The sequence below is a fragment of the Thalassophryne amazonica genome, chromosome 8 (genome assembly GCF_902500255.1).
Source record: "Thalassophryne amazonica chromosome 8, fThaAma1.1, whole genome shotgun sequence".
Taxonomy (NCBI): domain Eukaryota; kingdom Metazoa; phylum Chordata; class Actinopteri; order Batrachoidiformes; family Batrachoididae; genus Thalassophryne; species Thalassophryne amazonica.
In genome coordinates this window covers 22,655,509-22,675,284 of record NC_047110.1, presented here as the reverse complement: position 1 = coordinate 22,675,284, position 19,776 = coordinate 22,655,509, and the positions used below count along the sequence as shown (strand labels likewise).

Sequence of the window (19,776 nt, the reverse complement as noted above, 5' to 3'; positions counted from 1 at the left end):
ATTTGCGCTGCCAGCACAAAACTAGAAGGCTAGTGACTTGTTGCAAGACGGGGGTTCTACTGCACAAAAAATAAAACAAGACCAACATTTAAAACAATAAAACCACAAAAGATAAATACAACAAAATAAAATAATCTTAAAATACTCTTTAAAACAGTGAAAAATGAACATGAAAATCACTACAACCGACCATGTTGTGAAAGTGACGTGACACGGACCCACAACAGGGGGCGTTAATGAACGGACAATGGATAAGCCAAAAGTAACAATTTAATGTTGTGAATCGCACAACAACGTACAGACAATAACAATATGGTGGACTGTCAATCATACACCAGGTGACGTGTGGGCAGGCTCGACGATAGAAGACGCCTGGAGAGAGAAGAGCTGGATCCCCACACAGCTTCCACCACCAACGGAGCTGAAGAACACCGGAGCCGCCAAGCCCTGCGCCCCAGGTGGCCGCTGTCTTCAGCAGTCAGACCCGGTACTGCTGGCAGAAAACAGAGACAGTCCAGATGAGTGTGAGTTCGCACACTCAGTAATCCCACAGTCTGTCTTAAGTAAAGGAGGGAGAACCTCCACCTCCAATCACACACACTCGTGCAGCTCCTGGTCAACCACGTATCTGAGTTGGGGTGTGAGGCGAAGCCGTCACTGTCACACCAAACGCCAATCCTCCAGATAAGGAAACACTCCAGGAAAACGGCTGCAATAGAAGTTCAGGTTAAACACACACAGTGTCAGTCAGCAGAGAAATTACCTGAATGGTAGTTGATTTCTCGGCGGGGAGGTGGAGTTGCAGTCCGGCCTTTATGGTGGTGGTGATGAGAAGTGAATGAGTGACAGCTGGTATGGCTGATGAGTGACAGCCCGGGTCGGGCTCCGTGTCAGGGCCTCCCAGACGGTCTTCTCCACGTCCCAGGTAAGGGTGGCCACGACAGTGGACTCGGGGATGATGGTTTCAGGGGTTCTGACAGCTCGGTCTTGACCTCCTCTTCGTGCACCCGGGACAGGGCGTCAGATCGTTGGTTCTTTGTCCCGGGGCGGTAGGTGATCCGGAAGTCAAAACGCCCGAAGAACAGCGACCAGCGGGCTTGCCTGGGGTTCAGACGCTTCGCGGTCCGGATGTACTCCAGGTTCCGATGGTCCGTGAAAACTGTAAATGGTACCGATGCTCCCTCCAACAGGTGTCTCCACTCTTCAAGAGCCTCCTTCACCGCAAGAAGTTCCCGATTGCCGACGTCATAGTTCCGTTCAGCTGGGGTCAACCTGCGGGAAAAGTAGGCACATGGATGGAGAACCTTGTCGGACTCCCCGCTCTGGGATAGCACGGCTCCTATCCCTGAGTCAGAGGCATCCACTTCAACAACAAACTGGCGCTTGGGATCGGGCTGCACCAGAACCGGTGCAGTCGAGAACCGGCGTTTCAACTCCCTAAACGCGGCTTCGCACCGATCCGACCAGGTGAAGGGGACTTTTGTGGAGGTCAGGGCTGTCAGGGGGCTAACTACCTGACTGTAGCCCTTGATGAACCTCCGGTAGAAATTTGCAAAACCGAGGAACTGTTGTAGTTTCCTACGGTTCGTTGGTTGGGGCCAATCTCTCACCGCCGCAACCTTGGCCGGATCAGGGGCGACAGAGTTGGAGGAGATGATGACCCCCAAGAAGGACAAAGAAGTGCGGTGGAACTCACACTTCTCGCCCTTCACAAACAGCCGGTTCTCCAACAACCGCTGTAGGACCTGACGTACATGCTTAACATGGGTCTCAGGATCCGGAGAAAAGATGAGTATATCGTCTAGATATACGAAGACAAACCGATGCAGGAAGTCCCACAAGACGTCATTAACCAATGCTTGGAACGTCGCGGGCGCATTGGTGAGGCCGAACGGCATGACCAGGTACTCAAAGTGACCTAACGGGGTGTTAAATGCCGTCTTCCACTCGTCTCCCTCCCGGATCCGAACCAGGTGATAAGCATTCCTAAGATCCAATTTCGTGAAAATTTGGGCTCCATGCAGGGGCGTGAACACTGAATCCAACAGAGGTAACGGGTATCGGTTGCGAACCGTGATCTCATTCAGCCCTCTGTAATCAATGCATGGACGGAGTCCGCCGTCCTTCTTGCCCACAAAAAAGAAACCAGCACCCATCGGGGAGGTGGAGTTCCGGATCAACCCGGCAGCTAACGAGTCCCGGATGTAGGTCTCCATTGATTCGCGTTCCGGACGTGAGAGGTTGTACAGCCTGCTGGACGGGTACTCAGCGCCCAGTATCAAATCAATGGCACAATCGTACGGACGGTGCGGGGGCAGAGTGAGTGCCAGATCCTTGCTGAAGACGTCAGCAAGGTCGTGGTACTCAGCCGGCACCGCCGCCAGATTGGGGGGGACTAAATCCTCCTCCTTAGCTGTCACACCGGGTGGAATCGAGGATCCTAAACACTCCCGGTGGCAGGTTTCGCTCCACTGAACCACAACCCCAGACGGCCAATCAATCCGGGGATTGTGTTTTAACACCCATGGAAAACCCAAAATCACTCGGGAGGTAGAAGGTGTTACATAAAACACAATCTCCTCCCTGTGATTCCCAGACACCACCAATGTCACTGGCTGAGTCTGGTGTGTGATTAGTGGAAGAAGGGTGCCATCTAGTGCCCGCACCGACAATGGTGACGGTAAGGCCACTAGAGGGAGCCCAACCTCCTTTGCCCATCTGCTATCCAGCAGATTCCCCTCCGACCCCGTGTCCACCAGTGCTGGGGCGTGAAGGGTTAGATCCCCACTCAGGATCGTGACTGGGATTCGTGCAGATTTATGGGGTTTCCCCGCGTGGGTATTGTGACCCACCCTTAGCCCAGTCTCTAAGGACGAGTGCTGCTGTTTTGACCGTTTGGGGCATTCTCTCTGTGTGTGCTCGGTAGAGCTGCAGAGAAAACACTCTCCACGGATCAGCCTCCTTTGTCTCTGATCTGATCGTTTTTTGGCCCTGCTCGTTTCCATAGCAACGTCAGCAGGGGGAGCTGTTGTCACGTGGAGAGCCCTGGCAGTGGAGCGTGGGGAAGTCGGCTCCCTTTCAGACCTGGGAGGAAGAGGGACGGCTTGTGCCTGACCATGCCCTTTGTCTCGCTCCCGTCGGTGTTCTGTTAATCGGTTGTCTAACCGTATAACCAGGTCGATAAGCCCATCTAAATCCCGCGGCTCGTCCTTTGCCACCAGGTGCTCCTTAAGGACCAGAGACAGTCCGTTTATAAAGGCGGCGTGGAGCGCAACAGCATTCCAGCCGGCTCGCGCTGCTGCGATGCGGAAGTCGACTGCATACTTCGCTGCACTCCGACGCCCCTGCCGTATCGACAGCAGCACACTTGAAGCGGTCTCGCCTTTATGAGGGTGGTCGAACACCTGTCGGAACTCCCTCACAAACTCAGTATAAACTGTTAGGAGCCGTGAATTCTGCTCCCAAAGCGCCGTAGCCCAGGCGCGTGCCTCTCCTCGAAGCAAATTTATAACGTAAGCCACCCGGCTAGCGTCTGATGCGTACATGACGGGACGCTGTGAAAAGACGAGCGAGCACTGCATCAAGAAGTCCGCGCACGTCTCCACACAGCCTCCATACGGCTCCGGAGGGCTTATGTATGCTTCAGGGGAAGGTGGGGGGGTTCGTTGAACGACCAGCGGAATGTCTGTTTCTGGCACACGGTCAGCAGGAGGAGGTACTGCAGCAGCGCCCTGAGCACGCGCTTCCACCTGGGCGGTGAGAGCCTCTATCCTGCGATCAAGAACACCGCTCTGCTCGGTAACTAAGTCCAACCGAGCGGCAAAGGCGGTTAAGATGTGCTGCAGCTCACCCAACACGCCTCCTGCTGGCGCCTGTGCACCTCGCTCTTCCATTGGCTGTTCAAGCGATGGTTGACGCCCCTCGGGATCCATGACGCTGGCCGAGAAATCCTGTTGTGAAAGTGACGTGACACGGACCCACAACACACTCGTGCAGCTCCTGGTCAACCACTTATCTGAGTTGGGGTGTGAGGCGAAGCCGTCACTGTCACACCAAACGCCAATCCTCCAGATAAGGAAACACTCCAGGAAAACGGCTGCAATAGAAGTTCAGGTTAAACACACACAGTGTCAGTCAGCAGAGAAATTACCTGAATGGTAGTTGATTTCTCGGCGGGGAGGTGGAGTTGCAGTCCGGCCTTTATGGTGGTGGTGATGAGAAGTGAATGAGTGACAGCTGGTATGGATGATGAGTGACAGCTGTCACTCCTGGTTGCTCCGACGCCCTCTCGTGCTTGAAGCCCGCACTTCAAGCAGGGCGCCATCTTGTGGTGGTGGGCCAGCAGTACCTCCTCTTCAGCGGCCCACACAACAGACCAGCTATAAATTACTAAAACAACACAGCCTTTTAACAACTTAACCTTTCTGCCAGAAAGATGTGCAAAAATTAGCCTGTGACAGAAAAGTCAAGAAAAAAGTGCAATTTTAAGCTTCTTCATTGATAAGCTTAATGGACAATGGAAGAAATGAATGTTGGCACCGATTGCATTTGCACAGAGAAACATGATCACAGGACCACAGCTGACGTGCTGCTGCTGTGCCTTAGTCATTTCAGAGTGTCAGCCGCGGTTCACCGATTGTCACCTCGTTTCTGCTTAAAACAGCCTCGTTTCTCCTTAAAACTGATTGAAGAATGATTTTAAGAGCTTTTATGTTGTCATCTGATGGTTAATAATCACATTATTCCCTTTGATCACTTTGGGTGTAGCGAGTCAGTCTTAGACATGCTGCTGTGGTCTGAAATGATGCATGTGCAGTGAAGGCGGGGGACCAATTTTTAGAGTGACGGTTCGGTCCGTGACACTGGGAGTATAGAGTTAAAAATAAAAAACACTTGGTCCGCAGTCAGCACAGCCTGAGCTAGACAGCTGGACATGCCGAAGCCGGTTGATGTGTTCACAAACATTCAGTCATGTCAGTTCATTAATTCCTTGGTTCACGTACAGAGGAACAGGACATTAATTTTGTATGGTCTGCTCTTTATACCAGGAATTAAATATTTTACCAGACAAAATGTACTCTATTTCATCTGTCATTTGCAACACAGACCGTCACATCAGCAGGCATCAATTACACATCATAATAATAATACGTGGAACTTTATTAATCCAGAAGGAAATTGTTTTGCCACAGTCAAATCAAATCAAATCAATTTTATTTATATAGCGTCAAATCACAACAAACAGTTGCCCCAAGGCACAGTGAGGAAACAGTCACAATATTTTTTGTCTTTTTTGTCATTTTTTCTTTATTTTATTACAGTAAGACAGAGTCATAACCAGACTGTCTTACATTTATACAGTACTTCTTATAATGTTGTGTGCTCTCATTAATTTGTCCTTAGATATTTTCATAGATTTATGTGCATTTGCACGCGTAATTTCTTCCGCTGCTGTGTGAGCATGATGTGGTTTCACACCTCTGATGTGCTCACAATGCCACGGCATCGTTCACACCTGTCCGACCAGGTGTCCCTCCCGACAGCAGGTGGAATTTTTCACCGTTCGCCATATCTTTTTTTTTTTGCTCTTTTTTGGCCGGTTCCTGCTTCTTTCGCCCAACTTCATATTATGTGTGAAGGGGCGCTTAGTGTTGCATTTGATGCAGTGGACCATCATATGCTACTGGACATGCATGACCAGTGGCCGGCACAGCTAACCAAAAACTTAGCTTTGATAACAGCTAATCAGCTAACTGAAAGGTTACCTTTTATGAAGCTAAACAGATAAACCACCCCAAAAATGATCAGAAGCTACAGCTAACCAATAACCGATAACTTTCAGTATTGTCTCCAGTACACTTGCAACTACTAACAAGCTGATTTTGAGTTTTAACACCATGATCGCTTCTGGTAGCGTCAAAGGAAACCACAGATCCAAACAATGACTCAGCATTTCTGACTCGTGTTAAAGTTCACGGTGATAAAGTGAAAAACCTCAGAGTGGCCTTTGAGTCCACACAGTCCTTCAGCTTACACGTTACACTAAATTTCCTTTCTATCACCTCCATAGTATTGCAAAGATTCGAGTCACTACCATTTTGATTCATGCCTTCCTCTTTTCTAGAATAGATTAATGCCCTGTTCTCTGGCTTACCACAGTCCAGCATCAAAGGCCTCCAACTGGTTCAAAATGTTGCTGCTCGACTTTGGACTAGGAGCAGAAAGTTTGGACATACTACCCCAATTTTGGCCTCCCTCCACTGGCTTCCTATCCATGTGAGGTCAGATTTTAAGGTTTTGTTATTAATATACAAAATCCTTCATGGACTAGCGCCTCCACATCTGGCTGATCAAATTAAACCTTATGTATTTGCCCATGCTCTGCATTCACAGGAGGCATGATTATTGTGGGTTTCAAAGGTTAAAAGGAAGACCATACCATTTTTTTTCTTGCCCTTGTTAACTGTGTTACTACCATTGGAGCAGGTTTCAGTGTCCTGGGTCTGTTAGTGAAGCAAAGGTTTAGCGCCCGATGAACACATTAGTATCGTGTCTCTTATTCTTTTACTTTACTGCTGAGAAATTGGTGTGCTGTTACTGTACTTCCAACTGATTGATTCTGGTCTCTCTTTCTGGTCATTGGACCCCTGACTGAGGATGCAGCCAATCCCAAACACCAACTCCACAATGAAAAAGCCTGAATAATCTCCATATGAATATTCATGTATTCTTAATGCATTCCTGCATAATGAACGATAATCTGACTTTTTTTTTTGTTTGTTGTTGCTTTGTTTGAAAATTGTTTTACTTTGTTTATTTGATCTCTGTTATTGTTAGAATGGCCTAAGTAGTGGGTTGCCACTGTGTGTGGTCTGCTGGAGGTTTCTTCCTCATAAATGGATTGAGGGAGATTTTCCTTCCCACTGTTGCCTATGTGGGTTGGTAAGGTTAGACTTTACCCTTGTGGACTGCCTTGGCGATAATTTTACATAATGGTTCTCTTCTTAAATCTGACTGCAGATGTCAGACATCACTTTTACTACCTCTTTTTTTGCTGATGAAGGTCAGGCATGTACAAAAACAGGATTTCTGCTACCAATTCTTCAGTTCATGAATCTCTGGTTCTTCCATCTGAGTTACTTCCACACTGGGTATTTATCAAGTGGTAAACTTCAAAGGCCTCAGATGAAGCTCTCTCAGAAGACATAGTTGCAGTTACTTAGCTGGCCACTTGAGTTTGGCTCCAAAAGCAAGCACGTTCCTATTCAAGTCCATGTTAAAATGTTCAACTTTAGAGTGGAACTAAACATGCTTACAGCCTGGTACAAAAAAACGGTTTTGGTTTCGATGGCCATTTTCTCCATAACCAACCACTGTACAGGGTGGGGGGGGGGGGGGGTGATTTTTTTTTTGTTTGTTTGTTTTAGTTTAACATGTTTTAACCCATAAATCTATGTATAATTGGAAGCATGGTTGCTTTGAGTGACAGCTACAAGTACCTTAATTCCACAGAGCACCGTTCCTTCCCATTTAATCCAGAATACCAAATCTTGGTGCGTTTTGAAGCATCACAGCCATCTTTTGTCAATCTTTATGAAACGTGGCATATGCAGTAGTTACAGCCAGCCGTCATCTACACCGGTTTTGAAATCAAGGTGAAATTTTCGAGCTGTTCAAAAATTTTATCCCGATTCAACAAATTGGAGTCATTGTGTGGTCACTGCCAGTTGTTTGTAGTCTTAACAACTTCAATCATGTTCAAACATCTTTAAACAGGGTAGTCCTGGTGAATACAGCTGGATAATTGTTTGACTTTGTTCCATCTGGGTAAAAATCTGAAGCAAAAGCAGCATTTGTGTTGGTTTTGGTTGTTTTTGAGTAGGTTGCAAGGTATGCGCTTTATAAGGTGACAGGTCTACCCTTACCAAAAAATAGTACTGATAAGTATATAAAAAGTAAACTAGAAGTATACGTGAAACATACTTGCATATACTACTTTTAGGTAAGGGTATATTTTATAAGCCAGCCTAATAGGAGCCATGCCAGAGTAAGATGTTTCATCCCATGGAATAGAATGGTGTCCTTTGGAATAGGGGTGTAAGGCAAATTTCAACTCCGTGTCTGTAATTCACTGTCCACTGACAGCGGTTGCTAGCTGCTGTGGATGACTGTGTGTCATTTTGAGCATTTTATGACAAACAACTGGAATAATATGGCTTGTTGTGTGGTGAAGTATCCCAACAGATCATCTAAGATGTCGATTGTGCAATATTCACCCTGAGTGAAATGCTCATCTTGTTAAATTTTGTATGCTAACGGTTTTAGGAAAATAAGCAGTTCATAACTTTTACACCAAACTGTTAGGAGAGCCACTGTGCTGTCCCCAAAAATATGATTTAATAAACACCAGAACCTCACATTCACCCATTCACACAAACACACACACTGATGTCATGGTGCTGCCATAACATCAGTGTATAATCAGTGTATAATAGCAATGTCATGCCCAAATGAATTGACACAATATTTACTTGAGTGAGGATACTTCTACTCTGGCATGAATCACTCCACTAAAATAGATGCCTTCTTCACAACAGCCTAATCTGTTTCCAAACAACACGATGATGCAATCGTCTCCACACAACCCACTGACTGACTAATGGCATGTCCAGTGTCCATAACCACTGCAAACCTCATACACACTATTTCTTTCTTGGCACTTTGACACCTGTGTTTACAACACCACTGCTGCTGTGCTGTATCTAAAGGATATGAGAGTCGTAGTATGTTACAATTTGGGGCCCCATTTGCAGGTGAAATATGAGCGTTATTTCTTGTGATCATGTTTATTATTGTGCATATGCTGCTTTGCAAGTGTGTGTCGTGTACACTTGTACCTGATCTGTGTAAGAGTTGGGGAAATTTGGACATTAATTTTTTTTAATCCTCCATGAGCCACAAGGGGAAATAGAATTGTGCCAGTCACAGCTTCTTATGCCAACGTTAACTTGAACAAACTCTATGTTTTGTTAAATTTGAGTTGGATAACGTAAACAGTTGTGTCTCAGATACTTTTGAATTTGAGCATGATGAAGTTTCACCAAGACCCCCTGAAGACCCCTTTCTTTACTGAACAGAGTACTGACTACTGCATTATGTAACAGTACACGTGGGCATGAAGACAGTAATGGCTGTGGTATTCTGACATTTGACCCCAATGACCTTGACCTTCATCCAAATGACTGACCTTTGCGTGACCATGCCAGGGCAGTTATCCAGTTCACCAAAGTGTATGTCACATTTGGACCAAAGCAGGTCAAAAATTTAATTCTTCGACCTTGATGACTGCCAAAATGAATGATTTATGGTCAGTTTTGGAGTCACCTTTGATTGACATAATATGATTTGTAGAAATCTGCACAAGGACCTGAGAGGAATAAGCCAGTAAACAGGTAGATATAACCTTGGCCTCAATGATTGACCTTTGGCCGACCATGCCAGGGCAGTTGTCTAGTTCACCAAAGTGTGTGCCACATTTGGACCAAAGCAGGTCAAAAATCAAATTCCTTGACCTTGATGACTGCCAAAATTAATGATGTATGGTCAGTTTTGGAGTCACCTTTGATTGACATAATATGACTTGTAGAAATCTGCACAAGGACCTGAGAGGAATAAGCCAATAAACAGGTAGATATAACCTTGGTCTCAATGATTGAGCTTTGGCAAATTTGACCTTGTTGGGCAATTTCATCACCCACCCCATATGTGTGTCTAGTTTGGTGCAAATTGGTTCAAAGAACAATGACCTTGACTACAATCATTGACCTCTGGCAAATTTGCCCACACCTGGGCAGTTCCAGGATCTAAATTTTGACCTTTAACTCCCACAACATTACTTTTGTCAAAACAAACCCTTTAAAGTCAATTCTGGGGTCGACCTCATCCAAATAACAAGTTTAGTGGAACCTGGCTCTAGGACCTGAGAAGAGTACATGATCAAAAAGACAAATATTGCTTAAATTATAGTATGATTATGCTCTGGTAGCTGTCAATGTCTTCTTTTTTTACTTTGTCAGTATCAGCTGACTCACTATTTTTTGTATCCCTACTCAAACCAACCAGCCACAAATATAAACCCATCAATAATGAATTCTGAACCTTCCAGCTATAATTTTTTGGAAGCAGAATCATTATCCTATTTCCAAAAACCAAAAGTGGTAGAGTGGTTAGGTCGTCAACACAGCTGTAGTGTATGTAAACCTGTGACCTGAACTCTGAATGTCAGAATGAGCCAACTGCAGCAGAATGATCACGATTCTTAGTTGCTGAAACAGATCAACTGAACAGAACTTTTGTCCTTTAATTTGTTTTCTTTTCCAACTCATATAATGATTCAAAAATGCACATGGAGTCACTTTCAGTCCCAACGTATCCTGTAACAACATTTTGGAGCTCAGCCACTGAACAGCCACTGTTAACTGATTAACTTTACTGTCACATTATTGCAACTCTGAACAGCAACATCTGTCATTTATGTGACGTGCCTATAATACGTTTAGAAAGTTCAATAATTTTACTGAATTCTTCATGTCATATAAGCAAAATTGACCCAGAATGCATTACAGTCAACAGTGGGTTTTATTTTCCCCCAATCAGGCAAAATTCCAGCCACTCTCACATAGTGTCTACTTTCACTTTGCAGCACCTGGCGATTATGTTTTATTTATTCATGTGTCTCTGAGACAGCTGTGCAAGTTTATATGATTTAGGAAGAGCGTGACCATGAAGGCTTGCTGATGAAGCGATGCTGGGTGACTACAGTGGACAGCTCAATGTGATCTCAGTGGAACATCGACCACTTTGCAGTGCTACAGGCTATGCTACGCTTACCTTTTCACTGACTGTGGTTGGGCGGACATGTCAGAATCATGGAATTTGAATGTGAACCTGTGAAACCCAAAGCAGCATCAAACAGCAAGATGATATTCTACATGGTTGCCGTGTGCCACTTTGAGAAAAATAAAATCAGCAGGATGCTGATTTACTTCCTAAGAAGGCTGCGGTCGTTTAACATCTGCAGGAAACTCCTGTGGATGTTCTACCAGTCTGTAGTAGCCAGCGGCCTCTTTTACACCGTTGTGTGCTGGGAGGGCAGCACATCCAAGAAGGACACCAGCCTGGACAAACTGATCAGGTGGGCTGGCTCTGTGGTTGGCATGAAGCTGGACTCTCTGGTGACGGTGGCAGAGAACAGAACACTGGACAAACTGCTGGACATTATGGACGATGCCAGTCACCCTCTGCACACTGTCATCAGCAGCCAGAGGAGCCTCTTCAGCCACAGATTGCTCCTTCTGACCTTTGTCCATCAGGCCATCAGACTGTACAACTCCTCACTCAGGGGGAGTAGGAGTAACAGGAAGACAGGGGACAGGAAGGAGAGGAACAGTAGTAGCCAGTAAACCAGTGGCGATCAGGATGTCTGGTGTTTGTATTTGTTGAATTTGTTTGTTTGTTTGTTTTACTTTCACTTTTGATGCTCTGTGTGATTCTTACCCTGTTGCTATACAACGCTGCTGGAACCACAATTTCCCTGAGGGAGTCTTCCTAAGGGATTAATACAGTTCTTTCTTTTTTTTCTATCTATCTATCTATCTATCTATCTATCTATCTATCTATCTATCTATCTATCTATCTATCTATCTATCTATCTATCTATCTATCTATCTATCTATCTATCTATCTATCTATCTATCTATCTATCTATCTATCTATCTATCTATCTATCTATCTATCTATCTCTATCCATCTGTTGTGTTGTAAGGTATGAATTTATTACTTAGTTTGTCTAGTCTGGTTTACATTCACTTTTTCAACACTGCACAGGTTACAGTGCAACAGAAAGTACGGCTAAATGTACATCTCAGTAAGAGAAGACAAAAATAACAGTGTGCCCTTACAGTGGTTCGTAGGTGAGAATATGCGAGTGGGAGAACACATGAAAACACACACACAAAAAAAGCAAAAGCACCCAGACATTTCAGAGTCATCTGTTTCCCACAACAGACTGCTTTTGACTACTCTCATTCACTTGAGGTCACCAAACATGTTGATTTGGCACAGTTATATGTATTTATTTATTATGTTGCATGATCTTTATGACACACCTCTAGATCTACACAGACAATATAAATATTGGTGGTGGGAGGGAGCCAGAGTACCCACACATAACCCAATAGCCCACGCAGCATTGTAGAACATACTGATGTCACAGAGGAAGGAACCTGCCACTGGTACACTTGAACCCAAGACCTTCTCAATAGTGATACAGGTTTTAACAAATCATTTAACCCTGGAACATTTTGGTCAGTGATGGATGCATTAAGTATTTCAGCACTTTTGTAAATTGTTATGTGGTCAGATTTTGTGTTTGTGGGATCTACCAGCAGCAGAACCAAAGCAGAGAGCAACCCACACTGCAAAATACTACAAAGCTTGAATTACATGGGGAGGTGGCTGGGTAGATGGCGGGCCTTTCCCTGGTCACAATAGTGAGGCTTGAAGCCAACAGAGATATTGACACATCAAACAGAGCACTTTCGATGCAAAGATGAATGTAATTGGATGTTGTGTGTCAGCTGACTTTGCAGCTGCAAAGATGAATGACTGGATGATTTGTAATGCAAGTGAGTGGCTCTGTGGGTGTCACATCACACTGCTACTTGCCTCAGTGGAGATGAAGAGACAGAGCTGCTCTGAGGAGTCGCCATGCTGTCCAAGGCCACCTCACTTCAACAAGGACCCTGCAACACAACACAAACAACACCATTACCACAGCGGGGTCACATTGTTAGTTACATATTTTGCTGTAAAATATGAAACATTTCCCAAAATATTTGATTCAAACACATTCCAGCCTCTGCGGTTATCCATGACAGGATCTACTTGATCCACACTTACAAAAAAGATGTTTATCCAAGTTTACTAGCAGTACACCTCTTTTAAACTAAAAATAAACAAGTATAGCTTCAGTTTGCTTATGTATGATGCTAAGGCTCTTGGCATCTGTTGCTTTGGGACATAATGGGACACGGTGACAAAGCTGTTGCTTATAGTAGTAGAAACAGTTGTATGCAAAAATTTGGGCACCCCGGAGAATTTTCATGATTTTCCTTTATAAATCATTGGTTGTCGAGATCAGAAATTTCAGTTAAATATATCATATAGCAGATGAACACATTGATATATGAGAAGTGATATGAAGTTTCTAGTATTTACAGAAAGGGTGCAATAATTATTTAAACAAAATTAGGCAGGAGCATAAATGCGAGCACCCTTGTCATTTTATTGATTTGAATACATTTAGCACTAATTATTGGAATACAAAAATTGGTAAGCTCATTGACCCTTGACCTCCTTACACAGGTGAGTCCTATCATGAGAAAGGGTAGTTAAGGTGGCCCTTTGCAAATGTTTCCCCTCTTTGCATCTCTTCTAATGAGTGGCAACATGGGAACCTCTAAACAACTCTCAAATGAGCTGAAAACAAAGATTGTTCAACATCATGGTTTCGGAGAAGGATACAAAAACTATCTCAGAGATTTCAGCTGTCAGTTTCCACTGTGAGGAACATAGTGAGGAAATGGAAGACCACAGGCACAGTACTAGTTAAGGCCCGAAGTGGCAGACCAAGAAAAATTTCAGATAAGCTGAAACAAAGGATGTGAGAACAGTCATAGTCAACCCACAGACCTGCTCCAAAGACCTACAACATGATCTTGCTGCAGATAGTGTCTCTGTGCATCGTTCAACTATACAGCGCACTTTGCACAAGGAGATGCTGGATGACAGAGTAATGCAGAGGAAGCCTTTTCTGCATACACGCCACAAACAGAGTCGCTTGAGGTATGCTAAAGCACATTTGGACAAGCTATCTTCATTTTCAAATAAGGTGCTGCAGACTGATGATACTAAAACTGAGTTATTTGGACATAACAAGGGGTGGTATACATGGCAGAAAAAGAACACAGTAGTCCAAAAAACACACTTGCTCCCTACAGTAAAATTTGGAGGTGGTTCCATCATGCTGTGTGGCTGTGTGGCCAGTGCAGGTACTGGGAATCTTGTTAAAGTTGAGGGTCACATGGATTCCAATCAATATCAGCAGTTTGTTGAGAACAATGTTCAAGAATCACTGACAAAGTTGAAGTTGCACCGGGGCTGGATCTTTCAACAAGACAACAACCCTAAACACTGCTCAAAATCTACTAAGGCATTCACGCAGAGGAACAAGTACAACGTTCTGGAATGGCCATCTCAGTCCCCAGACCTGAATATTCTTGAAAATCTGTGTTATGATTTTAAGCGGGATGTCCATGCTCGGAAACCAACAAACCTGAGATATTTTGTAAAGAAGAATAGTCCAAAATACCTTCAACCAGCATCCAGATTCTCACATGAAGCTAAAGGAAGCATTTAGAGGCTGTTATTTCTGCAGAAGGACGATCTACCAAATATTGATATTGAATTATTGCACACTTTCTGTAAATCCTATAAACTTCATTTCACTTCTCAAATATCACTGTGTTTGTCTGCTATATGATATATTTAACTGAAATTGCTGATCAAAACAACCAGTGATTTATAAAGGAAAATCATGGAAATCATCAGGGGTGCCCAAACTTTTACATACCACTTAACACATTATACTTAAGATATACTTAGTTTCAGGGTTGGGTAGGATTACTTTGAGATGTAATCCAAAAGTAATCAGATTACAAGTAATCCAAATGTATGTACATACGAGGTCTATTAGAAAAGTATCCAACCTTATTATTTTTTTCAAAAACCATATGGATTTGAATCACATGTGATTGCGTCAGATAAGCTTGAACCCTCGTGCACATGCGTGAGTTTTTCCACGCCTGTCGGTTGCGTCATTCACCTGTGAGCAGGCTTTGAGTGAGGAGTGGTCCATCCCCTCGGCGGATTTTCATTGTCAGAAAATGGCGGAATGATTTGGGCTTTTTTTTCTTCAGAATTTTTTCAGAAACTGTTAGAGATTGGCACCTGGAAACCATTTTAAAATTTATCTGGCTTTCGGTGAAACTTTTACGGGCTTCACAGAGAATAAGGACTGTTACAACAGCTTTAAGGACGCTCGGCGCGCCGCGCTCCGTGCCGCCATCGAGGGCCACAAACCACCGGATCATTTCTAAACAGATGGCTCTGTGGAGCGGGACCGTCGTGTGCACTTTCTCTGGTTATCACAAGAGCTGGACATCAACCATTTTCCGGCAGATTTCACTTTTAACAAGAGATTCATTCATCTTCTACCGCTTAGTCCAATTAAGGGTCGCGGGGAGATGGAGCCTATCCCAGCAGTCATAGAGTGCGAGGCGGGGTACACCCAGGACAGGACGCCAGTCCGTCGCAGGGCCACAAATAGACAAACAAACACAGACACACCCACATACACACCTACGGACAGTTGTAAAGAATCCAATCCACCTAACCCACATGTCTTTGGATGTGGGAGGAAACCGGAGTACCCGGAGGAAACCCATGCAAACACGGGGAGAACATGAAAACTTCACACAGAAAGGCCACAGGATTTGAACCCACAACCTTCTTGCTGTTAGGCAACAGCGCTAACCACTAAGCCACCGTGCTGCCCTTAAGAAGAGATTTTGTCATGGAAAGCCGAGCGGAGGCTTCACGCGTCACGACCGATTTACTGATGGAGCGAGACAAAGGAACACCTCCGTTTTGGTCTCACAGGACGGCTTTGAGATGGCGTTCAGACAGCTGTCGGTGGTTTTTCCATCGAGTTATTATCCGAGAAATTGTGGATGTGCCTGGACATGCCAGAACATGTCCCGTGAGGCTTCATCACGGCGTTGCTTTGCGCCATGCGGCACCACCGCGACGCACGGAATTCCTCTGCACGTCTGTCTCAATGTGCCGAAAAACTGCTGATGTCCACGTCTTTTCACAATTCCTGTGCTAGTCAGACGACATCCCGGATAAAACACAGCGTCCAGTTTGGAAATGAACGGCACATTCCACTGTTACAGGAGTTTTTGTCATGGAAAGAGGAGTGGAGGCTTCGCGTGTCGTGGCAGTGCCGCATGGCGCACAGCAACGCCGTGATGAAGCCTCACGGGACATGTTCTGGCATGTGCAGGCACATCCACAATTTCTCGGATAATCACTCGATGGAAAAACCACTGACAGCTGTCTGAACGCCATCTCAAAGCTGTCCTGTGAGACCAAAACGGAGGTGTTCCTTTGTCTCGCTCCATCAGCAAATCAGTCGTGATGCGCTAAGCCTCTGCTCGGCTTTCCATGACAAAATCTCTTGTTAAAAGTGAAATCTGCCGGAAAATCATTGATGTCCAGCTCTTGTGATAACCAGAGAAAGTGCACACGACGGTCTCGGATCCACAGAGCCATCCGTTTAGAAATGATCCGGTGGTTTGTGGCTCTCGATGGCGGCACGGAGCGCGGCGCGCCGAGTGTCCTTAAAGCCGTCCTTAAAGCTGTAGAAACAGTCTTTATTCTCTGTGAAGCCCGTAAAATTTTCACCGAAAGCCAGATAAATTTTTCGAATGGTTTCCAGGTGCCAGTCTCTAACAGTTTCTGAAAAAATTCTGATGGAAAAAAAGTCCAAATCATTCCGCCATTTCCTGACAATGAAAATCCACCGAGGGGGCTGGACCACTCCTCACTCAAAGCCTGCTCACAGGCGAATGATGCAACCGACAGGCGTGGAAAAACTCACGCATGCGCACAAGGGTTCAAGCTTATCTGACGCAATCACACGTGATTCAAATCCATATGGTTTTTGAAAAAAATAATAAGGTCGGATACTTTTCTAATAGACCTCGTACATGCATGTAATCCACATGTATTCTTTCAAAGTAATCCTACCCAACCTTGCTTAGTTTGTACTGACAAGTATACCAATAATTGAGTTATACTTGCCATTCAATGACAAATATGCAAAACATCTCAGGATACTTAGCGCATACTGATCAATATATAGTAAATTCTGAGTATATTTGGCATATACTAACAAGTATAATTGTAGTGTCTTATTCTTGAAGCTATGAAAAGTAAGTGGGTTTGGGTAAAACATAAATAAGTGGTTGTAAGACTAGACTTTGTGGTCTAAGGGTTAGGGAGGCAGGCTTATAACCAGATGATCTTTGCTTCAAATCACTATAGTCCCTTGTGTAAGCGTATTTTCATAAACTGAAAGGTGTATAACTCTGACATATAAGTGTATTACACTGCAAAATAACAATAGTCTTGTACTCAAACTTTACTGCACTTAAAAGTATACTTTATCAAGTAAAACGTGGGCCAGTTCATTCTCAAGAAGTACTGAAAGAGTACACTTCCAACTATGCTATAAAGTATACTTAGGAAATACACTTGAGCTTTACTTAAGTTTGTTTAATGCAATAAACTTTAAGATTACTTTTTCTTTTTTTCTTTTTTTGTGGGTAAAGGGCAAGCATTCTACGCTTGCCCCCCCCCCCCCCCCCCATGTAATTCAATTATCAATAAACTTCCCTGTTTTTTAAATCGTTGCAAGCCGCTACTGTGCCAGTGGAACAATATTTCTTATCTTCTAATTTACTGGCGGGCAGCCAGTCAGTAACTCTACCCTGAGCCTGAGCAAAGGGGCCTGATGCTCAAAAGTGCCCACAACTTTATTCCACCGTTTCATTGATGTATCCCATTTAGATTAGCCCATTTTCATTTGGGCAAAACAATCCACACCCTGAAGCACACTGTAATCCTTTTAATGATATCCTGCACTCACACATTTCATGTTTACTGCGAATCAGTACGTAGTAGAAAAGTGAGACCCTGTCATTCATACACAAACACACACTCAGCGAGCAGGTTTTGTTGCAGCACCCTGCTTCTTATTAAATGCTTACAGAGCGTTACTGGATCGATAAGAACTCACAATAGATTCATTTAGATGAAAGGATGTGTGATGCATAGAGACGTCACATGTTCAGTCCCACTTTGGTCTTCTGGGCGTTGCATTGCTCAGCCAACATTACAATCAACTCTGCCAGAACACCTGAGACAATCTGTGGTCATGTGAATCAATTTGACCCTAAGGGATTTTTAGCGTTATTATCAAATAAGCAGCTATTTTATAGAATCTGAGGGCATAGTAAAGTAGACATATTAACATCAAGGGCTCACCTTTGCCTGTGTGATGAGGCATATCTATTATGTATTATCTCAACCACCAGATAGCTAAATCATTTCTTACTTTTTAAGTCAATTAGGGGTATATGATGTCATAAGGTGTATGTTTTCAGAGAGAAAACATTGAAAGTGATCAGGGTGGTTCTACTTAAAAACTTAAATTCAATTGCTGCCTTAAAAATGGGAGTAAACCCAGCATCAAAACAGGTTTTGTTTCAACAGAAAAGGTTGTTATTAATGGTCATTAATCATCTGGAGTCCAGGGTATAACTGGCTGTTTTTGACTACTTTTTGTTTTACCTTCATACAACCCCAATTCCAGTGAAGTTGGGATGGTGTGTAAAATGTAAATAAAAACAGAATACAGTGATTTGCAAATCATCTTCAACCTACATTCAACTGAATACACCACAAAGACAAGATATTTAATGTTCAAACTGAGAAACGTTATTGTTTTTGTGCAAATATTTGCTCATTTTGAAATGGATGCCTGCAACACATTTCAAAAAAGCTGGGACAGTGGTATGTTTACCACTGTGTTACATCACCTTTCCCTCTAAAAACACTCAATAAGTGTTTGGGAACTGAGGACACTAATTGTTTTGAAGCTTTGTAAGTGGAATTCTTTCCCATTCTTGCTTGATGTACCACTTCAGTTGTTCAACAGTCCAGGGTCTCCATTGTTGTATTTTGCGGTTCATAATGCACCACACATTTTCAGTGGTTGACAGGTCTGGACTGCAGGCAGGCCAGTCTAGTACCCGCACTCTTTTACTATGAAGCCACACTGTTGTAACACGTGCAGAATGTGACTTGGCATTGTCTTGCTGAAATAAGCAGGGACGTCCCTGAAAAAGACGTTGATTGGATGGCAGCATGTGTTGCTCCAAAACCTGGATGTACCTTTCAGCATTGATGGTGCCATCCAGAGGACATGACGTCCATGATTTCCAAAAACAATTTGAAATGTGGGCTCATCAGACCACAGCACACTTTTCCACTTTGTGTCTGTCCATTTCAAATGAGCTCGGGCCCAGAGAAGGCGGCGGCATTTCTGGATGTTGTTGATGTATGGCTTTCACTTTGCATGATAGAGTTTTAACTTGCACTTGTAGATGTAGCGACGAACTGCATTAACTGACAATGGTTTTGTGAAGTGTCCCAGAGCCCACGCAGTAAGATCCTTTACACAATGATGTTGGTTTTTAATGCAGTACCGCCTGAGGGATCGAAGGTCACAGGCATTCAGTGTTGATTTTTGGCCTCACCACGTTTATGTTGAAAGTTCTCCAGATTCTCTGAATCTTCTGATTATATTATGAACTGCAGATGATGGAGTCCCTAAATTCCTTTCAACTGAATGTTGAGAAACATTGTTCTTAAACTATTGGACTATGTTTTCACACAGTGGGATCACCACTTTGTGATCCTCACCCCATCTTTGCTTGTGAACGGCTGAGCCTTTTGGGAATGATCCTTTTATACCCAATCATGACATTCACAATTAGTGTCCTCAGTTCCCAAATGCTTATTGAGTGT

General features: G+C 44.1%; 1 protein-coding gene across 3 annotated transcripts in view; it reads right to left on the bottom strand.

The window, feature by feature from the left end:
* The window catches only part of LOC117515351 (protein inscuteable homolog), a 208,059-nt gene that overhangs the window by 118,451 nt on the left and 69,832 nt on the right, over window positions 1-19,776 (bottom strand). For all 3 annotated transcript variants that reach the window (XM_034175871.1, XM_034175869.1, XM_034175870.1), the window contains exon 2: window positions 12,727-12,803. In XM_034175871.1, the coding sequence (XP_034031762.1) occupies window positions 12,727-12,770 (44 nt within the window). In that variant the 5' untranslated portion in view covers window positions 12,771-12,803. The remainder of the gene's footprint in view (window positions 1-12,726; window positions 12,804-19,776) is intronic.